This window comes from Mastacembelus armatus, chromosome 1, assembly GCF_900324485.2.
Source record: "Mastacembelus armatus chromosome 1, fMasArm1.2, whole genome shotgun sequence".
In the NCBI taxonomy this organism is placed as follows: domain Eukaryota; kingdom Metazoa; phylum Chordata; class Actinopteri; order Synbranchiformes; family Mastacembelidae; genus Mastacembelus; species Mastacembelus armatus.
Window position 1 is genome coordinate 14603849 of NC_046633.1, and position 23984 is coordinate 14627832.

The window sequence follows — 23984 nt, forward strand, 5'->3', positions numbered from 1 at the left end:
CCACAACTGAAAATGACACAAGCAAACTATGGTCAATAGCGTGCTGTGGAACCGTGCTAATGCCTGACAACAAACTACATTTAAAAAAAAGAGGACAACCACAGTCCACTAGACAGGGCAAGTAGAAGGCAACTGAAAAACCATGAAGGAGAGGAAACAGCACTTGTGCTGGGGGAAAAAAAAAAAAAAAGCTTTCCTCAGAGGAATTACTGTATGAACATGTCTGTCTACATAAGATTAAAAAAAATCTCTTGCAACAACTCACCTATGACACAAAAGGGCTTTCTTGCAAAGCGCAGTCGTCCCTGCCATCCTCTGTAGCGACAGCAGCACCCTGCTGACCAAATACGGATGATATACTCCAGCCCAAACACTACAATCATGACAAACTCCTGTTGAAAAAGAAGAAACAAACAGTTGTTTTGACAGTGATGGTAGCAGAGGACACTAATGCGCTTTTCCAGGTGTTCTAAATAATTCAGTTCTTGTCAATACTGGTTACAAATACACTAACACGCTGATGAAATGGTTTTGTTATTGAAATGGAGGATAGATTGACAAAGTATTGTACTGTATCTGATAATGACACAGGTCACCTGTTAGAGCACATGCATCTATTCAGCCTCCATTTAATAATAACGCTGATGCAATTATTGCAGGGAAATCTGTGAAATGGTGGCTCCAGCTATGGGGTAATCATGTGCAGTGAGTGCTTGACTATACAAAAAAGACCTCTCCTTTCAGTTAGAAGCTTGTGAAAAAAACATTTTTGTTCTTGTGCACAGTAATAGCTCAATCCGCCCTTCCTGACTTTCTTCCTGAGGGCAAATTTGAACAGAATTTAGTGTTAGTACTAAAAGACAGTAAAGCTCTCAGTTTGATGGCAGACAAACAAATGAGCCAGTGATCGAGAAGTGGAGGTCTGCTATTTATTTTTTTATCCTGAGGTCATATTCAAGAACTTTAATGGTCTTTTGAATTTGACAAACTGCTGCTCTGGTGCAAACTTTCTAGTTGCTTTAGTATTTTTAGCAATTCTAGCAGCATGGCTCTCGGGGTGGCAGTGTTGATCTGTCAGCTACTCCTCTGATCCACCACTTTGTTTCAGACTGAAATACTGAAATGATTGCCAGGAAATCTACATCAATCCTACTGACTTAAGTGATTCCATGACTTATGTTTGTTAGTGTGACCATGAGCACCCACATTTTTGCTCTTTAGAAATAACAGCTATCATTGCTGCTAACATCTTTCCTGTTCAGGGTATATGTCTGCTAATAATGTCAGTATGGAGATGCAAAGGATAAATAGGAGATTTTTTAATCGGAATTCTATCTTCATTATGTAGTCTTTCCATAGCTGACTGCTTTTGTAAAATGATATGCATTTTGGTCACAATTGTGTAAGAAGAATTGTTAATATAAGATAGTTCTAGACATTTTGAATAACAAAAATTCAATATAATTAATAATACAGCACCCATTAGTGTCCACAGGAGGAGTTACAGTTATATTGCTATAGAAACAATGTATTAAATGTTAATATATTGTTTATGAATATTGTACAGGGAAACGTAAAGGTTTAATATGTGATATTTAGAGTGATTTATTACCAGAAATGGAATGCAGTATCATTGATATGTTGCCATTAATGTATACTTAACAGAAAATACCAACCATTGCATTTTCTTAATCTTAGAATGAGCCTTTTAAATCTACATAGGGTGCAGGTCTCCTTTTATGGAGTCAGCCATGCTGTGCCATCATGTTCTAAAGTTGTAAAATTAATTATAGGTCTAATTAAAAAAAAAACATGAATATTGTTTAGAGACAGAACAGAACATGACATAAATATGAATTGAGCAGGATCATTTACAGTTGAAAAATTAACTCAGCAGTATGCACGCATGTAACAGGTAATTGGGAGAGAGATTCTAAAGTACTTTGAATTAACTGTGCTATTTCAGTGCTTTCTCATTGCTTCTGATCTAATAAAATAAATTATAACATGACTGCATGCAGCCAAATTAAGTGTGAGACTCTAGTATACATTTTTGGTACTTAAGTAGCAACTGAGGGGCTAAGGCAAAACTAAGTGTGTTGTTTGTTTAAAAATAGTTAGATATAGCTAGTGACTGTCCAGTTACTTACCAGAATGAGAAGACAGTAGGAGGAGAACTCTTGATGAGTCGGGATGGTTGAGAATACAGAAAGCACCAGGCAGCTGAAGACCAAGATGAACCTAAAGTAAAACAGAGAAACACAGTGAGGTGAAAATGAGAACAGTCAGTACAGTAATGCACACAACATAAAGCACTAATGGACTCAAACAGAATGACATCAGTAGTCTGACCTTTGACTCCACCACACTGACCAGCAGATCAAATCACACATTCCAAAATATAATTTCCACTGGTCCCAAACAGTCATTGATCACAGAACTGTCCACTGAAGCGGAACAGCCTGCTGTATTTTCCTCTGTGACAAGCTCTTGAAGCCTTTCTGGCACAGAAGGAAGAGCAGTACACAAACAACCTGGCAGCACCATCACAGAACTTATTTCCATTATTGAATTTCCTGAGATATCAAGTTAATCATGGTGTTTGTGCAACATGATTTGCAAGAAACAAGCAGTGAAACTGGGGCTATTGGAAAACAAGTGACATCCAGCCATTTGTACACTCAAATCACTCTATGACTGTTGCTCCCTCCGCCAGGAAACCATAGCCTTCATCATCATAACCATAACATGTTTTTTTAAATTTCCATCACATGAATCTTCCAAAAATGCATTGTTGACTGAAATACAAGCAAGGGGCTGAGAGTTACTGTGGCTCACAATGCTAAACGGTAAGAGCACATCTGTGTTTTATCATCTCAGAGCTCCTCTTAAGCCTGCTGAAGAATGTCTACATATACTCTTTTGTCATTGTTGTCCAAGGAGAGGTTTTAGCATAGCAGACATGGCTAAAACCATGTCTTACTTTATGTTTGCACAGTTACACAATAACAATTGAATCTGGTAACATTTTTGGGAAGTTTAGGGTTAGTTAATACATATGCAGGTCACCAGTCCATCACAGGGTGGGATAATGCCATTGTGTGACAAAAGAATATGCCCACAAATTGCCTGCATTGTGTATATGGACTGGCTATTGATTTCTACATTTCATCCAGCAGGTGCAAGCATCATTTCTTGTAAATCCCGTGAATACATTGGAAGTACAGGAGTGGCCGACTCACCACTAATGATTTTAAATAATGAGGGTATAAACATTCGGTGGCTATAGCTGGAAAAAGCAGGAGCTAAAGGATTATAAATTTAACATATAGACTTGATATGTGCCAACACTAACCACCAATGTGTTGTTAGCTGTTGGTATCAGTTTACTGCTGAGAAACTACAGAGTTAGATATGTTACAACTGCATTTCTTAAGGCAGTACAATGATGTGGTGCAATTTTTAATTTTTAAAAAAATATTTTTGCCAAGTATGATCCATTTTCACTTGTAAAATTGTCATTACTGGCCATATGACACTGGCTCTAACCATAACACAGTTTGTCCACAGCTGTACAGAATCAGAGACTGGGGACTCCTTACTGTTAGCCCCATGGTGCCAAACTGACCCCAGATTGCAGTGTTGAAAGGAAGTCTTTCTTCAAGCTTGAAAATGGGGGTGGGGGGCCTCAGGACTACATCCAGCATTTGAATAGCGTCTGTGTGAAAATGGTGGGTGTGCAGAGTGGGTCACTGTCTCATAGCCTACAGTACAGTCCTGTACTGTGCTGTTCTGACCCCAGTCAGGCCCTCACTGACATCCAGAGAGCCCAAAAAAGGTCAACATTTTCCACAGGATGATTATGTCATTTTTCCTGACCCATTTGTTCTCTTTCTGCTCTGTCACATGACTCACACAACTACTGGAGATTCAGAGTGAAATAAAAGTATAAAGTATCAGAAGTTTAAGGTTTGCTCTGTTGACATTTTCAGAGATTTGAATAATGTGACTTTGATTGGAGGAAAACATCTAGTGACAAGCATTGTGGTGCTGTCAGTTGAAAAGCAAGCTCCTTGTCACTGGCACACCTACGCCTCTTGTACTTACAAGGTTGTCAGACCGAAAATTACAGAGTGACAATCAGCTCCCTTCATCCATAGCCTGTGCTTGCATTCTGAATATATTTATTTTAAAAGGGGATAAAAAACCTACTGAAAAGCACTCGGCAGCGTCATTAAGCACTCAAAGAAGTTCACTAATTAATCCCATAAACTAGTGTTCTCAGACGGCCTTGGACCCCATGTGTTATGATGCCTTGTGCTCACAGGCAGCAGAATTCATCTGGAGTGTCTTGCTCTGCACTCTCCGCAGAATGATGCCTCTTAACCTTTCAAACAGCAGTGGCTGAAAATTAAGATGGCTTACACACACACACACACACACACACACATGCATGCACACAAACATAAAGAGATACACACCATCACATTCACAGCATAGAGACATCTGTCCTTCTGCCCACTCACCTAATCACCTCTTTCAAATGCAGCCCCCACCCCTCTCTCACTCAGATATAAACAGAAAGAGATTCAGCACCATTGAACAAATGGTAAGTGCTCTTCTGAGCATCACTGTGGTCCTCTTCACAAAGGTGCTGATCCTCTGTGATGTGGACAGAGGGGCCGAAGAGGTGGTACAGATTCCTGGTGGTCCCCACACCAGAGTTGAAAGGTAATAGGTAGTTGGGCCAGGTCAAAAAGGGAAAAAATGCTTTCAAACTTGCCTTGAAAATGAGTCTTGTTACATGTTTACTCGTTCCCAGAGTTTGCCCCTCTTCACTGAATCTGTTCATCAGTCCAGAGTCCCATTCAAATCATTGTAAACATGCTTCTGTCTCAGTCTGCTATGGATCTGACTTATGCATCAGGTGGAGGTCATTCCTCTTCATTCCTACTATGACCTGAGATATACTTTTTAGAAGGTGCAAATCAATGTGACTCGAGAACCACAGTCGGGCAGTATGTAATGTGTGAGGAATCATTCCTTTGAAAGACTTCAAACAGACCTTTCTGATGAACTCTGGCCATGTTAACTGTATCACAGCACACTGAGAGGTGAATGCTGTTGAAATGATAAGATCTGGCTAACTTTCTTACATCAGTTGATCACAGACCAGGATCTCACTCACATAACATGCAGATATGTCCTATGATGCTGTCCATGGTCCTGAAACAAAATTCTGCTCCTGCATTTGATTGAGCCAGTGGGATGCTAATTTATCATCAAGTTCCACTTTCACTATAAATGGTAATGGCATCTGTGTTAGACTGATTTGAAAGATGATAATACATTTCTGGCATATTTCAACTGATTCTACCCTACTGACTTTTCATTTAAGCTAAGGCTTGTCTCAGGCTTTCTAATTACACATAAAGCTATACATCTTGTTTTTGTCAGTATTTCACAGTGGGACTCTGACAAGAGGTCATAACCTCATGAACGCTGACCCTTCTTATGAGGTCAAGCATTTACATTTCTCCACATGCACTACACATTTGAAAGTATTCTTTACATTCACCCTAATAAAGTGTTAGTCTATTCCAGCAGCGACTGGCCCTCTCAGTGTATTCAGCACATTTCAGAGGCTTACATTTGGGGATGAAGAGATTTAAGGGATACGTCACACACTGTAGACCGTATAAATACTGCAATTACATACCCTGTCTTTGCACAATTTCAGCAGAATCTCTCTCTCTCTCACACACACACACACACACACACACACACATACTGCACACAGCATGGGTGTGCATGTGTTCTACAAGCTATCAGCCACTATGTGTTGAATGTCATGGTTTAGACCAGGGGTGGGCAACCCATTTTCCTCAAGGGCCACTGCGCTGCTTGTTTTCCAACTATCCCTGCACTACCCACTGCTGGGTCAGGTATGTTCAGCCAATCACAAGCTGGAATACCATCTCAAATTAGAGTGGAAGTGGGGGAAGACAAAATGAATTGGTACCTTCCAGCTTCTGATTGGCAGAACACACCTGACCCAGGTAATCAGCACTGGTAAGGCAGGGATAGTTGGACAACAAGCAGGACTGTGGCCCTCAGTGCCCACCTCTGGTTTAGAGTGTGAGCTGGAAAATAAATGTGACTGTAAAGCTCTGATGACAATGCCACAGGACCAATAACAACAGAACAATTTCCATAATGCACCTAGGCTCTATATAGGCTGAGCCTTCATTTTATCAAGAAGCAGTAGTGGAATTTATTGGGGGGGTTGTTAGTGGGAGATTAGATGAGTGAATTTGCAAAATGTGGTAAAAAAGGGAATGGGGACTATGAGTCTGATGTGTGGCTACTGACACAGCGAGGTCTTTAGAGGAGCCCCGTGGGTTGTTCAATAATGCTGTTTTGATAAAACAGGAATGTACTTTAGAGAAAAGGTAATGCACACAGTCATTTGTTGGTGAACTGTGCATCCACAGTGAGCAAACTGCTCCGGCTACATACAAGAAAAACAAACACATACACTATAACTGGACTATTTCATATTTTCTATGACGTCCAACTTTGTGGTGGGGCTGCCATGTTGTTTACATTTGGTTTAAGAAAAGAAGGGTTTTAAAGGAAACTCTCTCTCCCACAATGAAAGTTTGAAACATTTGGAACAAATTGCGAATTGAAGCGATGACAGGAGTCTTGGTGACTGCCAAGATTTTTAATTGCAAGTTTTTGCTCTTCTACTTTGCAAACAGAGAACGTCCTTATTTAGTTATTTTTTTACATCATTTCAATGTCTTTTTTTGCACGTTTGTTTCTTTTTTCATTACATCCATGAAGCTTTCTAATGCTTACCTCCACTGACATGCTCAGACTTCACTAGGAGGGAAGGACTACAGGGAGAGTTCGGCTGTGATAAGTTTAATTTGCTCCTCTCTGTCTGGGGACACCACTAAAGCTTTATGTGTTAGCAGAGGTAAGAACCACACAAACATCAGGCTTAATAGACTACTGCACAGTGAGGACAGCTCCCCTCCCCAGCAGCAATGATCTGTGTGTAGAGCCAACATACAGCAGCTTTATTTTAACACTGGATACAGTGACTCAACATTTTTCATCAGTTAGGTTTTGTTACTCGACCAAGGTGCCTAAACAGATTTAGAGGTATTTACTGACCAACAGTAGAGAAGTCCTCTACTCATTACTGAAAAGAGTAACTACATTGCTGTGTCCCTCACTTGTACAGAAGGCTGTTACTGGCCAACACAGGATCATACCTGACAGACTGACAAAACAGCTCCAGGAGGTGTTGTGAGAACACAGGGTGATTTTGAAATGCTATATTTTTATGACATGTGCATGATGTTGCTGTACATTACTAAAGCTCATGGCTTCAAGGTTTAATGACTGGGTGCCCATGCGGTGCTGTAAAATGTTGTCATTTTAAATACTGTACAAGCACATTATGCAGACACAGTTTTCCTGCTTGAGCTTGCTGCTTTTCTGTGCTCTCATTCCCTCCCCCATCCTACATGAAAACCTTTAATGCTAGGTTCAAGTGCTGCCCATTCTGCCGGCTCCAGTTGTTGAACCCCTTCATTTAGTTCAGTCTCTACTCCCTGATATATTGAAGCAATGCTTTGTAGTGAGGAGGCTTCATGTCAAAGTTTTCTGCTTTGCATAGGAGGCTGATGATAATTTTTTCTTATAGCAAGAGGCATCTGGAACTACAGAAACCTAACATACATGGATTTCCATTATTATCCTGAGGATTTTCTTCTTGTTCCATGACTCAAGTATGAGTAAAGCCCAAAGATGTTCAATGTTTTAAAATGTGATCTAAGATAAATATCTTACAACTGTACTGTCAAACAGCAGCTCAATACTTTAAAAATTACATTTAACATCATGTCCTGACATCGTGGAGAGGCATAGTTTCTAGGACCATAATGTGTACTTGTCCTCTTTCAGCTCATCCTGCACATTTCTTTGGAGGTGTTCAGAAATATATTCCATCTGTAAATATCGACTTCAAACCCGTGTGGAATGACTGACACTGTTTATTTGACTAATTTACATATTTTGCACCTCAAGTCTGAATCATGGCCTTTTTAACATCATACTGTATAACCAAGTACTCCACCACTTTACCCTCAATTCCTACTGTGCTTCCAAAAAATTGATTAGTGCATCATCCTGCAATACTTCTCCCCTGTCACAAGAGCACTGAAAACAGAGTTAGCTACACAGCTGGGCAGAGATATCACAGCTTTACTCCAAAAAAAGAAACACAAGAGGAAAACAAAAAGGAGCCAGTGTACAGGCACACACATAATCCTCTGTGCGGGGAAATGATTTTCTACTGCAAAAACAAAATGTGCAAGCACAACAAGGAACTGAAGGCACAAAGACCACCCACAGTGCACAGCTATTTCACAATTTCCAAGAGACCCCAATAAAAATTCTGCAAAAACTGCAATTAGTTAAGGTTCTTGTCGGAAAAGAGAAACACAGCTGGATAAAAGCCGAAGTTTGCAGGCCTGTAAAGCAGTCTTAATGTGTGGCATATCCGGTTTGCTTGAGTTGAAGCACGTAAAGAAGCTGTGCAAATTTAAATGCCATCAGCAGAGCTGTAGGAGAACTTGTAGTAGAAAGCAAAGAGGACAAACCAAGCAATTCTGACTGTTCAACCTCCCACTGTTTATGAAGCTTGACTTGGTTGTGAAGTGCTTCTCCCTATATTTCATCCATGCCCATAAAGTTACATTGAGGAAGAAATGGCGTGCTAAGGTCGGAAGCCACAAAACGAAGTGTAAATACATGTAGTTTCCAATATAGGTTCCAATCTCTGAATTGGACCTGATCTGTCATGGATCACCGGATAGTGAGACAGTCTATCCTGTCATTGTGGGAGGTCACTGTAATGTTTGTCTTCTGTGTTAGTGGCTGTGTTTTCCATCATGGTTAACTTGAGCTAATGTATAAAAATTAGCCATATCCTTGTATCAAAGTGACAGCTGCAGTCTGACATTTTGTTTGACAGTTTATTTTAAAATGCGGATTATCTGTGGAATTGTTTCTTGACCTTGAACACTGGACTCATTAAAGCTTAATGCTATGAACCCATTGTGTTTTCCAGTCAATAAATACCAGCTACAGGCATTTGTTTTCCAAAAATTATTATATTATGATTTCTGACTGATTGCTTGGGAAATAAACTTCATTTTTGAAAAGCAACCAAAACCACCCACTTACTTCACTAGTAGCCCTTGGAAAATGGTTTGGTTGGCGAATGGTAACGAGTTAAACATTTTCAGACATGACTTAAGACCCATTCTGACAGAATTTGCATTAAAGTGGGAGGGATGGGAAGGATGGTATTTTAGATTCTGTGAAATTTGCAAAACAGGATGTGGTCTGTGATAGACATGGCGTCTTCCATAGAGGGGAAGAAATCAAGGCTCTGGACAAGCAAAGAAAGTGAATGCCTCATCTTTGTGTGGGAAGACCACAGTTTCAGTCTCAGTTATTCATACTCAAAGGTCTAAGAATCATTTTAGTCAAAAGCTTGTGAATTTTATCCATCCATCAAAATGAGAGATTTTTTTTTTCCATTGTGGTGTTGGTTCCCAAATAGGCCTATTTGTGTTGATATTAAAATGTTTCCCTGCATCAGATTGGCAAAAACATTTTCAGTTTTCTTCATTTTCACACAAAAGCTGAATGTCACACTCAGCTGGTGAAATGCAGGGTAATGACTAAAAACAGCCTCCAGTGGAAAATAAAAGACACACTTTAAAATACAGGAATATTGCTATGGATGTAAATTACAGGAGGACTAGTGCAAGTTCACTGAAAAACAGTAGACAGTTATTACTGTGTAGCGGGTGAAAAATAGCCACACACACACACACACACTCGGGATGGAATTAAAATCACTGGCCAGGGCAAGTAACGTTAAAGTACACCCACCTCCTCCAGAGAAATAAATTCCAGATAATGGGACTATAGATTATACTTGTTAACAATGGGCATGTAAAAATACTTGTAAAAAAGCAGGAGCACTATTGATGGTTTTGCAGGGCAGACTCTGGGCGCCTTCCTCAGAGCTTAAAATACAAAGCAGGTCACATCATAAAGCCTTGGGGGCAGCTGGGAATACTAGACAGCATATGTACATCATGAAGCATAGTTACAATACAATCTTGCAAATTGTTCAATAACTACAATTTTTTTTGTTTTTCAGCCCATCATAGACAGTGAATAACAAACTCTATGATAAATATACAAAAGAAAAACAACATACTGTGGAACTGATAATGTCAATTAACTCTAGAAAATGTCGTAGAAAATAAAAAAATAAAATAAGAAAAAAATAGTAATTTCTGATATGTCTCTCCACAATCATACAACCTTTAACACCAAAATAGACATGATAACATGATAACATGGAATATAAGGGAATAACTAATTAACAGTCGCTTAATCTTGGTAGTGACTGTGTATATGTTATATGGTTGGTTGTGAGGAGCCACCTGCTGTTGCAAAAACACACTTTCATACATGTGCTTCAGTCAATGGTGATATGATAAGTGGTGTACCACACACACTGACAAATCCCTACAAATAATTCTATGGTTACATATCAATATGCTCCAATTGAAAAGTTAGTTGTTTTATTACTCCACCTCAGATAAATCACAATCAACTGACCTTGCTGCCAACTTTGTTTAAAAGTCCCCTTTAGGCATGTTCATTCATCCTCACTAGTCTGAGTACTCTCTCACTTTCTCACAGCTCACATTATGCCTGTCATGTGAGACAATACTGTCCAGAGCAATCATTGTCAGGAATTGATCAGTATCATTTGCAAGACTATTGATGATATTCTACAGTTGTGTATAAGACTTTCACATATGGTCTCATATGCTCGGGTGTGATGTGCTTCAGCTGGTGGTGTCCCACTTTTCTGTGGCTCTCTCCATCGATCAACAATATTCTCCCCTAGGCAGTGACAGGTCAATACTTGGACGTTAAGGCTCTGACCCATTTCCACCTCCAATCTCCCCCTAGGCAAACAAGTATTAATGGTGCCAGGTGAGGCAGTAATAAGGCAGTCAGACAAAGACTCCACCATCACACACAGCTCTAATCCCATTACTACAAAATGTCTCCTCGTTCAGCACAGCTGGATCACAACTGGATCAGTTGTTAAGGAGCCACTTTCCAAATATTAATAACTACTGCCAGCAAAGCATCAGTGTCTTCCAAAAGCCACTATGGCTTTTTTTTTTCAGACAGTTTGACAAGTATCTGCAAATTCACAAAAAAAACCTCTACTTATATTGTGAACAAATCCATCAAACCATAGTTTGTAAAGTAACAACCCAGGCCTTGAAAGAATATAAACCAATAGGGCTTTATTACAGCATTTTATAATTATCTGCATCTGCATTTATTAAGATTCTGTTCATAAATGAATTCCATAATTACCCAAGTTGAGAATCGTTTTCATTTATAAAAATTAATTACTATCTTACTTGCATATGTTGTAGGAAATGTGGAAACTGCCGTGTCAAATATTTATTTTCTGAATGACAAAAGCTGGACCTAGTTATTTTACCTCAGTCGTGAATCAGAACTATTATACATTTTAAACTTTGTTACACCTAATGAACCTGGCATTTGCCCCAGTATAAAACTGCACTGTTGTGTTGTTTCATGTTGTTTCAGATCAGGCAGATGCAGTGTCTGACCACTAAGTGATTATAAATAAAGGGGTGTGTCTGCCTGAGAAAAGACTTCCATATGAATTTGGAAAACCAATACCTTTATATTTTGAATAAAGGCACCACCCAGTGCGGAGGGTGTTCTGGTCAACACCCACTGGCACCATCATGCCCACAGTACACAGCAACCTACTCAAAGGTCAGATCCAAAGATAAATAAACCTATCATATGTGTGGAAGATGGATCAACACAGCGGGGAAAAATAAAGTTAGAGGCTTCAAGTCATTCATGGACAGCAGCGACGTCAAACACAAATCTCAAAGGTCAGCAGAGTTTAGATCAAAAGAGTTTCAGCAGAATTATTTGGTTTGGTAAAATGAAGGCAATAAGACAAACTGACCGAGTGTCTCTAACCTTAGAGCTTTGAAAGGAAATCAAAAAACCACTATACACATCATTTTCCAACTTGATTATGAAGGAGATCAGCAAAGCTAAGTGCTGCACAGCAATTTCATTCACTGTAGTATCTGCACAGGCAAGCCCTTGTGACCTCAAAATAGCAAGGACCCCATTAATCATCAGTGCTGGAGTTGGCCGGCCGATGGACTGACGTCTAGCATCCATCTCTGTGTAGTCTAAATTTGGGTGATAAAGAGGGATGAGGCTGATAGCTGAGAACATCGAAATGGGCAGCACTGCTGTGCCAGAGCTTATTAATCAAATATAAATATGTGATGGCTTTTCAGGGGACAATCTTTAATTTCAATCTTTAGCTCTTCTGTTTTGCTAATTTTCTTTAGTTGTAAATGATGCTGAGGATTGACATTTAAATGTAATCAATGCTGTGTCCCACAAATGACAAACTCATTGAAGGATTTTTACTGAACTTAAAACAATGACTTTGTTTTTAACTGGGCTGATCCTGTGTTAACATGCCAACCTTTTCTTTTAGTGGTGACGGGTAAACGTTCCTTTACATCTCCCTTAGAGAGAAAGGTTTTCCCTGAACAAGTAGAATTTAATATCAATGTTGTGTTTACTGGTGATTTTAAATTGCCCATGGGAGTGAGTGTGAGTGAGTGTGGTTGTTTAACTATATATACATTTGCTATATATTTTTACATTTGCTATATATTTTCTATACATTTATATAGTTGCCATGTTCTAAAAGCACACACAACAGTGAAAATAAAGTGAATATATAACCTTGGTGGGAGTAATACCCACAGTAGGTCTGTGGAGGTTTTGTGCATGTGTGTGTACAGTGTGTGAGCACAGACACATCGGTAAGGAGAGAAAAACAACAGCTGGAAGGCCTGAGCATTTCACTGCAAATATATGTAAATATCTCAAGATCCATCCACAAGGTAAAACACACCAGAGTTCCCCAGAGGAGCAGGAAGCCTTCAGCAAGGCTAGAGATGCACAGAAAAAATAGAAAACAAAATAAAAGAAAAATTAGTAGTGGAGCAGGGAGGGTAGCAGACAAGAAGGCTATCAAAGAAGTTAAATCTGGAGATAAGGTGGTGAGACAGACCTTAATAAATACAGAACCATATCTAAATTGTCTTGTCTGTCCAAAATTCTTGAATCATTAGTGAATTTACAATTACCTATCTTCCTGGAGGAAAATAACCTTGTTCAGCTGCAGCAGCAAGGTTTTAGAACCGCTCACAGTACAATACCCAGAGCAGCTGCTGTTAACTTACTTGATAAAATGCAGAAATGTGCTGCACTCTTTCTAGATCTGTTCAAGGCTTTTTGATACAGATGACCACAATATTTTGTTAAATAAGCTGCTTAAATCTACTGATTCTGATGTTTCGGCTTACAACTGGTTCAAATCAATAGTCTCAGAGAAAGTTCAATCTGTTGTTGCTGATGGTCTCAAATCAAATTGTCATAGTCAATAAAGGTGTGTCACAATAGGGCTGATGGATTTTGGAAAAAAAATCTACCATAATTACATTTTTTTTTTTAACCAATATTGCGATTGTGATTTATTATGCAATTATTTTTTAAGCTCCTTTTTCTGTATTGTCTTTCCACCTGCCATTTTCTATTACAATCCTACAGAGGTCAAACAATTCCTTCAGGGACCTCTGTTGGGTAGTATTTGGCTTACTTGACAAACTGGTGCTCGGCATTTTAGCTATTATCGTAGAAATTTCTGTAAGTTGAGAGTTGCTAATTCTCAGGAACAAAACACAAGTGTGACGAATCATCTCAGGTTTAATTTCAAGCACATGGAGAGAAGAGTTCTCTAAGCATTCTCTGACTTTGTGTTACAGTACTCAGGTTTATATATGTTTGACAAGAAAGGGGTGGATTAATCTTGAACAGACCCGTAGCAAGGTAGATAATGCACAAAGTAGTTCCACACAACTAATGTACTGTTCCTTTTTAACACGGCTGATTGCTCAACTCGTTTACTCTTGCACTAGTCACATGACCACTGTAAATGAAGTCTGATAATACTGCAAATGCAATTAATAGTTCAGTCGAATCCCCCAAGATTAACAGTTAGGCTTGGTGATTTTCACTATTTATATCAACACTGCAATGCCCACTTTTATGCTGATGATATGAGCTTGTATGCCTTCTGTGTCATGGCAAACAAGGCCTTTACCAGATAACAGACTTCCTTTGATGACTTGCAGGCCTCCCTGTTTAATCTAAAGTTTGTTCTAAATCCAAAAAAAGACAAAATGTGTGATTTTTAGAAGCACATGAGCCACCAATGTGCCAAATCCAATTCATGCTTCAAATGGGTAGTCACAGATACAGTCCAGCTTACCTTTTGGTTTGACAGCACATTTTTCTACAAAAAGCACATTAAACTTCCTGTTCAGAAATTAAAAGCTCAAATTGGAAACACAAAAACTATCATACAACCCACCATATTGTTCACACTTCACTATGGAGTCTTTGGGTAAATGGCCTGTATTATTTTTTTTTTTAACTTGTATATATGTATATATTTTTGCAGCTGCACCCTAGTGTGAGTGCCTGATAGCATGTGCTCTCGGAAGCTAAGCAGGGCTGTGTCTGGTTAGTACTTGGATGAGAAACCCAGGGTCCACTAGCCTAAGCCACTGAAGTTGCATCAGGAAGGATAATATATCTGTTTGTATTTTTGCATTTGCATTTCACTTTGTTCTCAGGTCTTACTTGCAGAGATCTTGATCTCAAAAAGCTTTCTGATTAAATAAAGCTTAAATAAAATGTATATACTGTATACAGGATATTAATTTTGTGAATTACCTAAATCTAGCTCTTATATTAAGACAATATGTTAAAATGTTCCAGACATCTTCCACCGGTTGTCAAGAGACAATTTGTGCTGCACACAGCTGATGATAAAATGTCTTATAACCTGGCCATGAAAGCAAAAATATATTTTGGCAGTTAAAAACAGAACTGAAGAAATACAAAAATACTATCACTTTACTTCCTTATTGGTCTTTAGTGGGAGTCTAGGAGTACAATCATTGGAAATGTGATAATGTTGTGATGAATGACCTCTGGGTAACACAATAAATGACATACAAGGGACCACTGAAGCAGATATCAAATGGTAATGTCGTAAAAAATATACAGAGCACATAGGTGATGAGGCCTTAATGATTCTCAGCAGATATCTGATTTAACAAGTGTCAGCTTGTGGGGTGGCAGTCACCATAAAGTACCCAGACTCTCTGATTCTCTGGCATAAAATTTGCCCCTTACAGAACAGTGTGTATTGCACACAATTGTTTTCTTTTTATACCTTTCCAGCCAAGGATCAATATGTCTGGAAATGGTTCAGTTTTTGAGCTCATAGCTCATTTTGAATTAATACCATTCAAATAATGCAGCCAAACCACCTCAATGAGAACGCAACTGTCCCTCCAGCATCACCTCACTTCACCCAGCTGTAATCTCATCAGCGATAGTGGTGATAGTCTCACGTCTGACTTTCTAAACATAGTCTCAAAGAAGCCGCCAGTCTGCATATATGATCCCTGATGTAGCTGGTGTGAAACACTGAAAAACTGCCACCATCTAGGCCTGCCTGCATGTATCTAAGAATAGTAAGAATAAGAATTAAGAATTCTCTGTACTCATGTTGTGTCCAGGGGAGCAAATATGACACAATTGCAGCTTTGTCTGCACGTGTCAATGCAGGGAAATGTGACATAAAGGTGTCTTCAGGAAAAAACAACTACACACATACTGGTTTACTCAAACAAGAATTTAGCAGCCACAGCTACAGTAGGCTAGAATGAGTAGAATGACCCAGACAGAAGAAAACACAGAGTGTGGCCTGGCAGGTATTGTGTGGCTCCTACTTGTGACTGGCTCCAAATCAGCTCATAATTTACCAAGCAAACCTAAAAACTGCATCACAGTAAAGACAATATGTTTGTTATTTTTCCTTATGTCAATCCAAATATATTAACATGAGTGGTCAACATACATAGTCAATGCATTATTTAATTCCTCCTCTGTCTACTTCAGATTGCAGCTGCCTTTCAAATGTATTAAATAAAGATGCAATCAAAGCCTCCGCTACAGCTTTCAGGCTTGATAAATAAATAAATCAATCTGCATGTGCTCAATTTATGTATTTACATTTTCTCCCCCCTGTGTTTTGTGCAGTTGGCTAAAAATGTCACACTTCGCATTTTTCTTAAGGCAAAGGTGCAAAATCCTCAGCATGTGCTATTTTGCTCATGTAAGTGATGTAAGAAAGAGGAGGTGATTATCAAGTTGTTGCACATTTTTGTACATGCAAATCAGGCCATAGGTGTAAAATCAATACTTCCAATAAGTTCTGAATCATGCAAAAAACACATACTATTTTTTCAACCATCACTAATGAGTGTTCAACTTCATTAAATTGTCTATGCAGGTCAACACATTTTTGGTGTCTCATGAAAATCTAGCTGACTTTGGCTGTGCTGTTTACAACTTCCAGCACCTCCTGGACTAATTGGTTTGTTTTCTACATGGTTACATACAATACATGGAGCTCTCTTAGCACTCCAGAATCATCAGTGTATACATATGTAGAACAGCCAATCACAGGAAATACAGTACAGAAGAATTACAGTAGCAAATACTGAACACACTGGATACAGAAAACAAACTATTGAATAAGTGCGTCTGCCATTTATAGCAGAACTGTTCCTTAAAAGAAGTTTTGCTATTTTGACAGATTGAGATACAGATTTACAAGATATTTGCAGCTTGTGCAAATGAGATAAAGTGGAGGTGTCACTACACAAGAAACATTGCCTTGTGTGTAAGAGCTGCTGCACAACAACACCTTTAACTACTTTTTGTTTCCCTAAATGACAATTTACACTATTTGTTCCTCCAATACTATGCATACATAGTGAGTCATCCAGACACTTGTATCACTCTGAAATGCGCTGTTCATTAAAGTTAAAGGTGTTGGGGAAAGTACAAATCAGCACATTTCCAGCTATTTCATTGTAAACACTTATTTCTCTCTATATTTAGCTGCATACAGAAATGATTAAAAAAGTTACTTAAGTGTCACAATGAGGGATTGGGGAGCGTTTCCTATAGTTCTCTCTTTATTTTATTACATTGTGTGGGCCCTTGTAAACTGTATGCACAGGCCCTTTCATTGTCATTCCATGCAAAAGCTTATTCAGCACTGAACTATTATATGAGTCTGGAGATTTACATTATTAAGTCACAATATGACGAGATGAGACCCAGCCCTCGGTTCATCTCTCATCTCTCAATTCATGAAGAAGAATTCAGCCAGATAAAAGCAAGTTCAACAAACATCGTCTGGCAAAGATGAATAGGCTGACAAAACAGAGGAGGGAGGCTTCAATCAAGTGATGACAGCATGCTCACTGTGGTTGATTCATATGCTTTCCCAGCATTAGTAAGTTCCAGTGCCATCACAAAGGTGAGCAGCCATTGTTAACAGCAGAAATTACTTCTTGCCTCTGCTGATTTCACTACAACAACATCAGAAGAGATCAGGGAGATCAGAAGTGTTTCTGCACCTCCGATCTCCCTGATGATGCTCCATTGATCTCTGGCCCAAATGACAGCAGCTGTTACAGCTAATAAAGCTCATGCACCTGATCGCATGCCACTGCTCATGGGAAAACCATTTTCTGCAGAGTCCTGTGGAAAAGCAGTACACTTCCTGTTCAGTCGCAGAGTGGTGAACAGCACATTCTTTGGCGGGTTCGCAGTGTCTCTGCTAAAGGGATTTGTTATGCCGGTTTTACAGAGTGGGTACACTTCAGACCGATGCGTGCGACTGAGAGAGCTGCTTGGTTTTTGTGGAAACAATAATTGAAGTGCCAGATAATCACGCTCACTGTTTTCTGGAAAAACTGTTGACTTTTCTGTTCAAGGTAATTTGAACTTCAAGCCACCATGGAGTAACACAGAAATCAGAACCAGAAATCCAGAAACACATAAAAAGATCTTCAATATTTTAGAGGAGAAATGCTCTGGAGAAAGGTTATACCATGAGACCTTCATAGTGTAAGATCGGTATTTAATGACATGGAGCATTTTTCAAATGAAGGCATTCACAGGCTCAGAAGATAAAACACATGAACACAGGAGCCAGTTGGCTGTTTTTGTTACAGTAACAATAACAACCTCATAGTAAATTACATCCGGGCTCAAGCCATGGCCATGATGAGAGACAGCCCAAGAAATCCAAATGGAAAGACGATATAAATCTGAGATGCTAAATCTATTCACTTTAGAATGCACAAGTTGGAAATTATGAGAAGTTTTCTGGTTAAAGGGTGTGGGGAGGATGAGGTCGGCGATGGAGGTATTTTCCATCCATTAGTGGCGTAGCATGAGATACACACATAATTCACTTTCCACATCTTCACCCAATTAACTAATCGCATCATAATCAAGTGAGCTCTGGCTGGATGTTTCACGTCAGTAAGAAGTTATTGACTCCTGAATGCCAAACAGAGCTTCTCTCCCCCTCTCTCTTTCGCTCTCTCTCTCACACACACCAACACACACACATGTGCACACACACACACACACACACGCACACACACACACACACACACACACACACACACACACACAGACGCACACACGCACACACACACACACACACACACACACACACACAACGACACGCACACACATTCACAGGCACATATCCAGAAGGAAACTGCATATTGTACTCCAAAATGATATGAATGAACTCAGCTGATGCATCCAAAATAAAACATTTCCAGCACATTCTGGCAGATGTTGTGAAGAAAGAATAATGTGTGGTGTGGATGTGGATTCTACTGGCTTTGGCACCTGCTGTGGTTAGCATCACAAAATCATTGAAAATAAATAAATAAATAAATAAAACAGAAACCAAGCAGCCATATAAGCATGCTGATGTAACAAGGAACAGACAGATGCAAGTGAAAAATGGACATGTTCACACAAAGGATGTTCTGAGCAATGACATTAAGCGTTAAGTAATGAAGAAAGACTCATGTTTTTCATTACTGACTGCCAGGATTGTCACTATTCTGTTGTGCTTCTCCTTGTACAGGGGTGTTTAAATGTACTACTACAAATTAGTTAGAAAAGGTCACTGAGCCTTTCCGTGATGACGAAAATGCTGTGCTGGCTTTACTGGATCTTCAGGGACTTTCAGAGGATTTACCATTATTGAGAAGGCAACAGTCTTTGAGGAGTTATTGGAACAAATACAGATGGGTGACAAATTAAGACCATCATAAAGTATCCTAACAAGGTGTTGGTACACAACAAGGCTCAAGATAGGGTTTATTATGCAAATGCCATTTGGAGGAGAGTGATGTTTACCATGTTTGTCAAAAATCTCCCATCTGTTCAAATGGGTTGAAATCTAGTGGTTGTAGAGGCAGTAGAGTATGACTCACAACCTTTTAATCAAAACACTGAAAAAAACCCTTGTTCCAGACCTTTGAGTTACTGACTCAAATAGACATGTTACTTGTTTATTGATAACTGTTTCTTCAGTTGCAAAAACACCTGGGCCAATCAGAGCTTTGTAGGCAGGATTAAGAATTGATTTCTGAACTAGAAACATTCAGTATTTAAGATTCAAACACCTATACTGATCTGAGAGGGAAATGGTTTAAATGTACTGTATATGAGTATGTATGTGACCAACACTTGTATATGAATATACACTCTGCAAGCAATAGCAATCTCAATATGCACTATATGTTTGACTGAAAATGGTGTTGACAGGACGAATATGTCAATTACTCCTGATTTGCATGGCTTTGTATTTCATCTTATTTCACTACATTTTTATTCTTTGAATCTCCAATAAATTGGGCCTGTAATAAAATCTGATGAAAGTTTAATGATGATGACTAGCAAGTCTTGACATCATTGGAAGTTTCTTTTATCTGTTATTTCTGTTCTCCTTGTCACACATGTTGGATGGAGAAAACTAGACTGAAGATGTCCTCCATATTACACCCCAAGTAACTGTACATGCTTTGAAACTTCCTACAGAACAACACATTTTTTGCCATCAGCAAGCTGACATCATTTGTCAGCGTTTTGGTGGTTAAAGTTTGGTCAATTGAGCACAAAGGTGACTTGATTAGAGTTATGGGAAAATCATGGTTTAGGTTAAAAAGGAAAGGTTTAGGAGAAGTCATGGTTACTGTTAAACACTGAATATCTGTAGTAAATGGGAAGAGAACAGTCTGACATTTAGCAGACCTGTCCAGCCACCCTAACAAGTCATTTCTAGGACTTATGAAACTATTATATATACATATGAAACTTTTCAGCCTGTGTGAAACGCCACATTTTTTATGGTAAGACATTCTGGATAGGCATTTTATTTTCAAAGACAATGGGACCTCAGCTGATTAATGAAAGCGCAGATATAAAGAACACTTTTTTGCCGAACATGTTTTCCCAAGAATGTACAAGTTGAGACGTGTCTTAGCAGTCTGCATGTCAGCAACTCATCTAAAGATGCTGTTTAACAGTTTTGGCTGGAGAGTTTATTTTTTTTATCATTCTCAAGTTTAGTTTCAAAATCTATTTGATTAGTTGACCCGTTTTCCTCTCATTAAACTGAACAAAGTGCTTGGTCTCACAAAACCAATCAAGATTACCAGAATCATGGTAAAATGTACAGGAGAGGATGCCAATTTAGGATGAGGGTATTGTAGACTGCATTTGGGAATTGGCAGCCCAGCAGCGAGACATTTCTAACAGCAATCGAGAGGAAGCAAACAATGACAAAGGGGAAAAAAAAAATCATGCAATGACCAAGGCTGCTCAGCTGAATGCATTGGAAATAGTACATTTGGAAATGGCCTGTTTTTCTTTTGTCCTGGAGACAATGACATTCTCATTCCCTGTATAATTGACCTCGAACTAAGAATCAGACATTCATTCAGCCAGTGCGAGCACTCTCAGCTTCAAAGCCAAACAGCCTTCAAAGAAGACATTTGACAACATTGTTCACTAATAGACATATTTGCACAAGAACAATACGAATAATAAGCCTTTTTTTCCCGCATGTTCAAATTGCCTGTTACATAAGAGGTAAAAGTAACAGGTGCCACATGGGCTGTATGAAGACAATTTGTTTTCAGGTGTACTTTTGGAGGATACCAGGATAAAAAATGACTTATATTGGCAAATAAAACAATTAGCAATGATTCGCAAACACAGAGCAATAAAATGTTGTGTTTGTGCAAAGCAGGCATTATAATAATGTATTTGTTCGCACTGTCCTGACAGATGTGAAAGGCCGGAAGAGACTCTCTCTTTCATTATGTCTAATACATGTATTACAAAAGCAACTCAGCTGTCATGTCCATGTGCTCCAGCGTGTCTAGAGACAGAGCACCACTAACACAAACTCTATTTCTCATGCCTGTTTTTCTCCTTTTCTCTTTGGCTTTGCTGCTTTCCTGCTGCACTTTTAATTTATGAATAACACTAGCAAAGACTTTAATTCGTCTGAAAACTGCATATTAGTATTATACATAATTACTCCCACTGGCCGGCTGTTGCCCAGTCTGACCCAAGTATGTGTAAATATGTGTGTGCTTGACATATGTAGATGAATATGGGTGCAACTAATGCAAAGACTTTTTTAGGTTACTATGTTTGTGTGATCGCAAATTTCTCATTTATAAAAGTGGTTTTTAAGCACAGAAAGTTAGCCTGTGCAATATCAACTCCCACTTCAGAGGATTTGATATTTATTTTCACAACAGAGTGCCAACACAAACTGTTTGGAGAGTTGTTAAAATATCCTCATCCCTTAAATAAATTCCATTCTGGCTGACTGTGAGCTCCAGCTCATCCCATGTTTCCATCCTGCCTCAATCATGCTCTAAATCCTTTTTTTATCCTGGTTTAACTGTTAACTTGTCTTTCAAAAACATTTCAAATTGTTTGAGACACTCTAAATTGATGTGGCGAGCATTACACATCATTTCTCCTCGCTGACCTTTGACCTGTTGTAGTAGCAAACAGGTGTTAAAGCACCTGTATCCAACCAGCAGCTCAGGCCTCTTTGGCAGCACACTTACTTCACACTACAGTGCAAGTGTAAGTTCATCTGGAAGCTATGGCCTCACAATCTCATTATCAAATTAACAGACTGAAAACAGAGATGTTAGCCTGCCAGTGTTACTCTCATGTATAAGAAACATACTGTACATTTGAGCACTTTGTTACATTTAAGGGTTAATGATAAAACAATGCCTGTGATCACTACTCACTGTAATGTCGGTGAACCCAGAACCTACACTAGTTTAATTTATTTGTCTGTGCTGTAGACCTGCATTAGGAGGGCAGCAGTAAGTTCAGTAGGTCAGAGTTGAAACAGTAACTTTCACTCATCTGTACATTTGTTTTTGGACCTGTCTGAGCTGACCCGTCTGCTTGTGATTCATGTTCTGTCCCCCATCTTGTATAATGTTACTATTACAAATAGGAAGTACTTCTCCCAACAACTACATCAATACTAAACAAGAACCAATTTTCACTAAGCTGAATTTTCTTTCATGTCTTTGTATATAGTTTCAGGCATGTTTTTTTGACAGCCACAGAGTATTCATCTTACTTTCATGGTACTTTAGTATGACTTACAAATACAAAGATTTTCTTCCAAAATGGGTTTTTGCTCTACTTTCATGTCAGCAATCATTTTCTGAGAGTCGACAGCAAAAGAGCCTCTAAGTCTGACAGGGGAAAAAAAAAAATCTTCCTTTTCAGAGACTGCACTTGATCATCTCTTGCTGAAGCAGCAGGAATGCAGATTCCTGCTAACCTCTCCTGATCTCTTCAGCTTGCAGCTATGTCAGAAAGTGCTGGCTGTCAAACTCGGCCTAACACCCCTGTGGCTATACAATGGCTGGACTCTTCACATCACAATGTTAAATCTCAAAGCTGGTCAAACTAGCAAATCAAAAACTGACAAGCGTCATGCAGGATATGCAGGAGGCAGCAGACAAAGCCATCGTGGCTCATGGTAATTCACTGAAGAGGTAGTTTGGATGTGTTGAGATTGTTGTCACAGATGAAATAAAAAAGTGTGTCAGCTTATGATTTCTTCACATATAGCCAAAAAAAAAAAAAAAAAAAAAGAAGCAATTTGTAGATTTGGACGTATATGATGTTTTTATGTTTTTTTTTTTTTTTTGGTCTGACTATCAAGTAGCATAAAAGTGTTTGTTCCCTCATCCAGCATCCAAGTATCTATAAAAAAAAGTTCTAAACAAGACTCATTAATCACTACATCCATATGTTGCTTTGTGTAATAAAATAATAATAAAATGTAATAAGATGTCTCTAAACACAAATGCGCAATGGGGCATCACCATCAGCACATGTATGGTGGAAACCAGTCAGTTATGCAATCCCATCTGGTTTACTGACAGACTGGTCAGACACATAAGTAGCTGAATGTCTGTTTGAGAACCTGGAGCTATTAGAGACAAATTACTGAACAAACTCAGCAGGGGACGTCAAAAAGCTCTGAAACAAACAACGAAGACAAAAGGGTGAAATCCTATGTCTAAAACCCTTAACAAACATTAGCCGTGGAAATGAATCCTTGTGAAAATCCGCCTCTAGTCAAGAGAGCACAGAAAGACATCTGGTCCTGATTACACTACTCGCTGACAGCAGGATGTCGCCTCTCCTCTTTTTGTCTTGGCTTCATCAGTCTTCCTCTATCTGACTTTTCAGTA

General features: G+C 38.9%; 1 protein-coding gene across 5 annotated transcripts in view; it reads right to left on the reverse strand.

Moving 5' to 3' along the window:
• The window catches only part of kcnq5b (potassium voltage-gated channel, KQT-like subfamily, member 5b), a 94915-nt gene that overhangs the window by 25002 nt on the left and 45929 nt on the right, over nucleotides 1–23984 (reverse strand). For all 5 annotated transcript variants that reach the window (XM_026303527.1, XM_026303526.1, XM_026303531.1 and 2 more), the window contains exons 2-3: nucleotides 2151–2241; nucleotides 266–392 (exon numbers count right to left, since the gene is read on the reverse strand). In XM_026303527.1, coding sequence (XP_026159312.1) covers nucleotides 266–392; nucleotides 2151–2241 — 218 coding nt within the window. The remainder of the gene's footprint in view (nucleotides 1–265; nucleotides 393–2150; nucleotides 2242–23984) is intronic.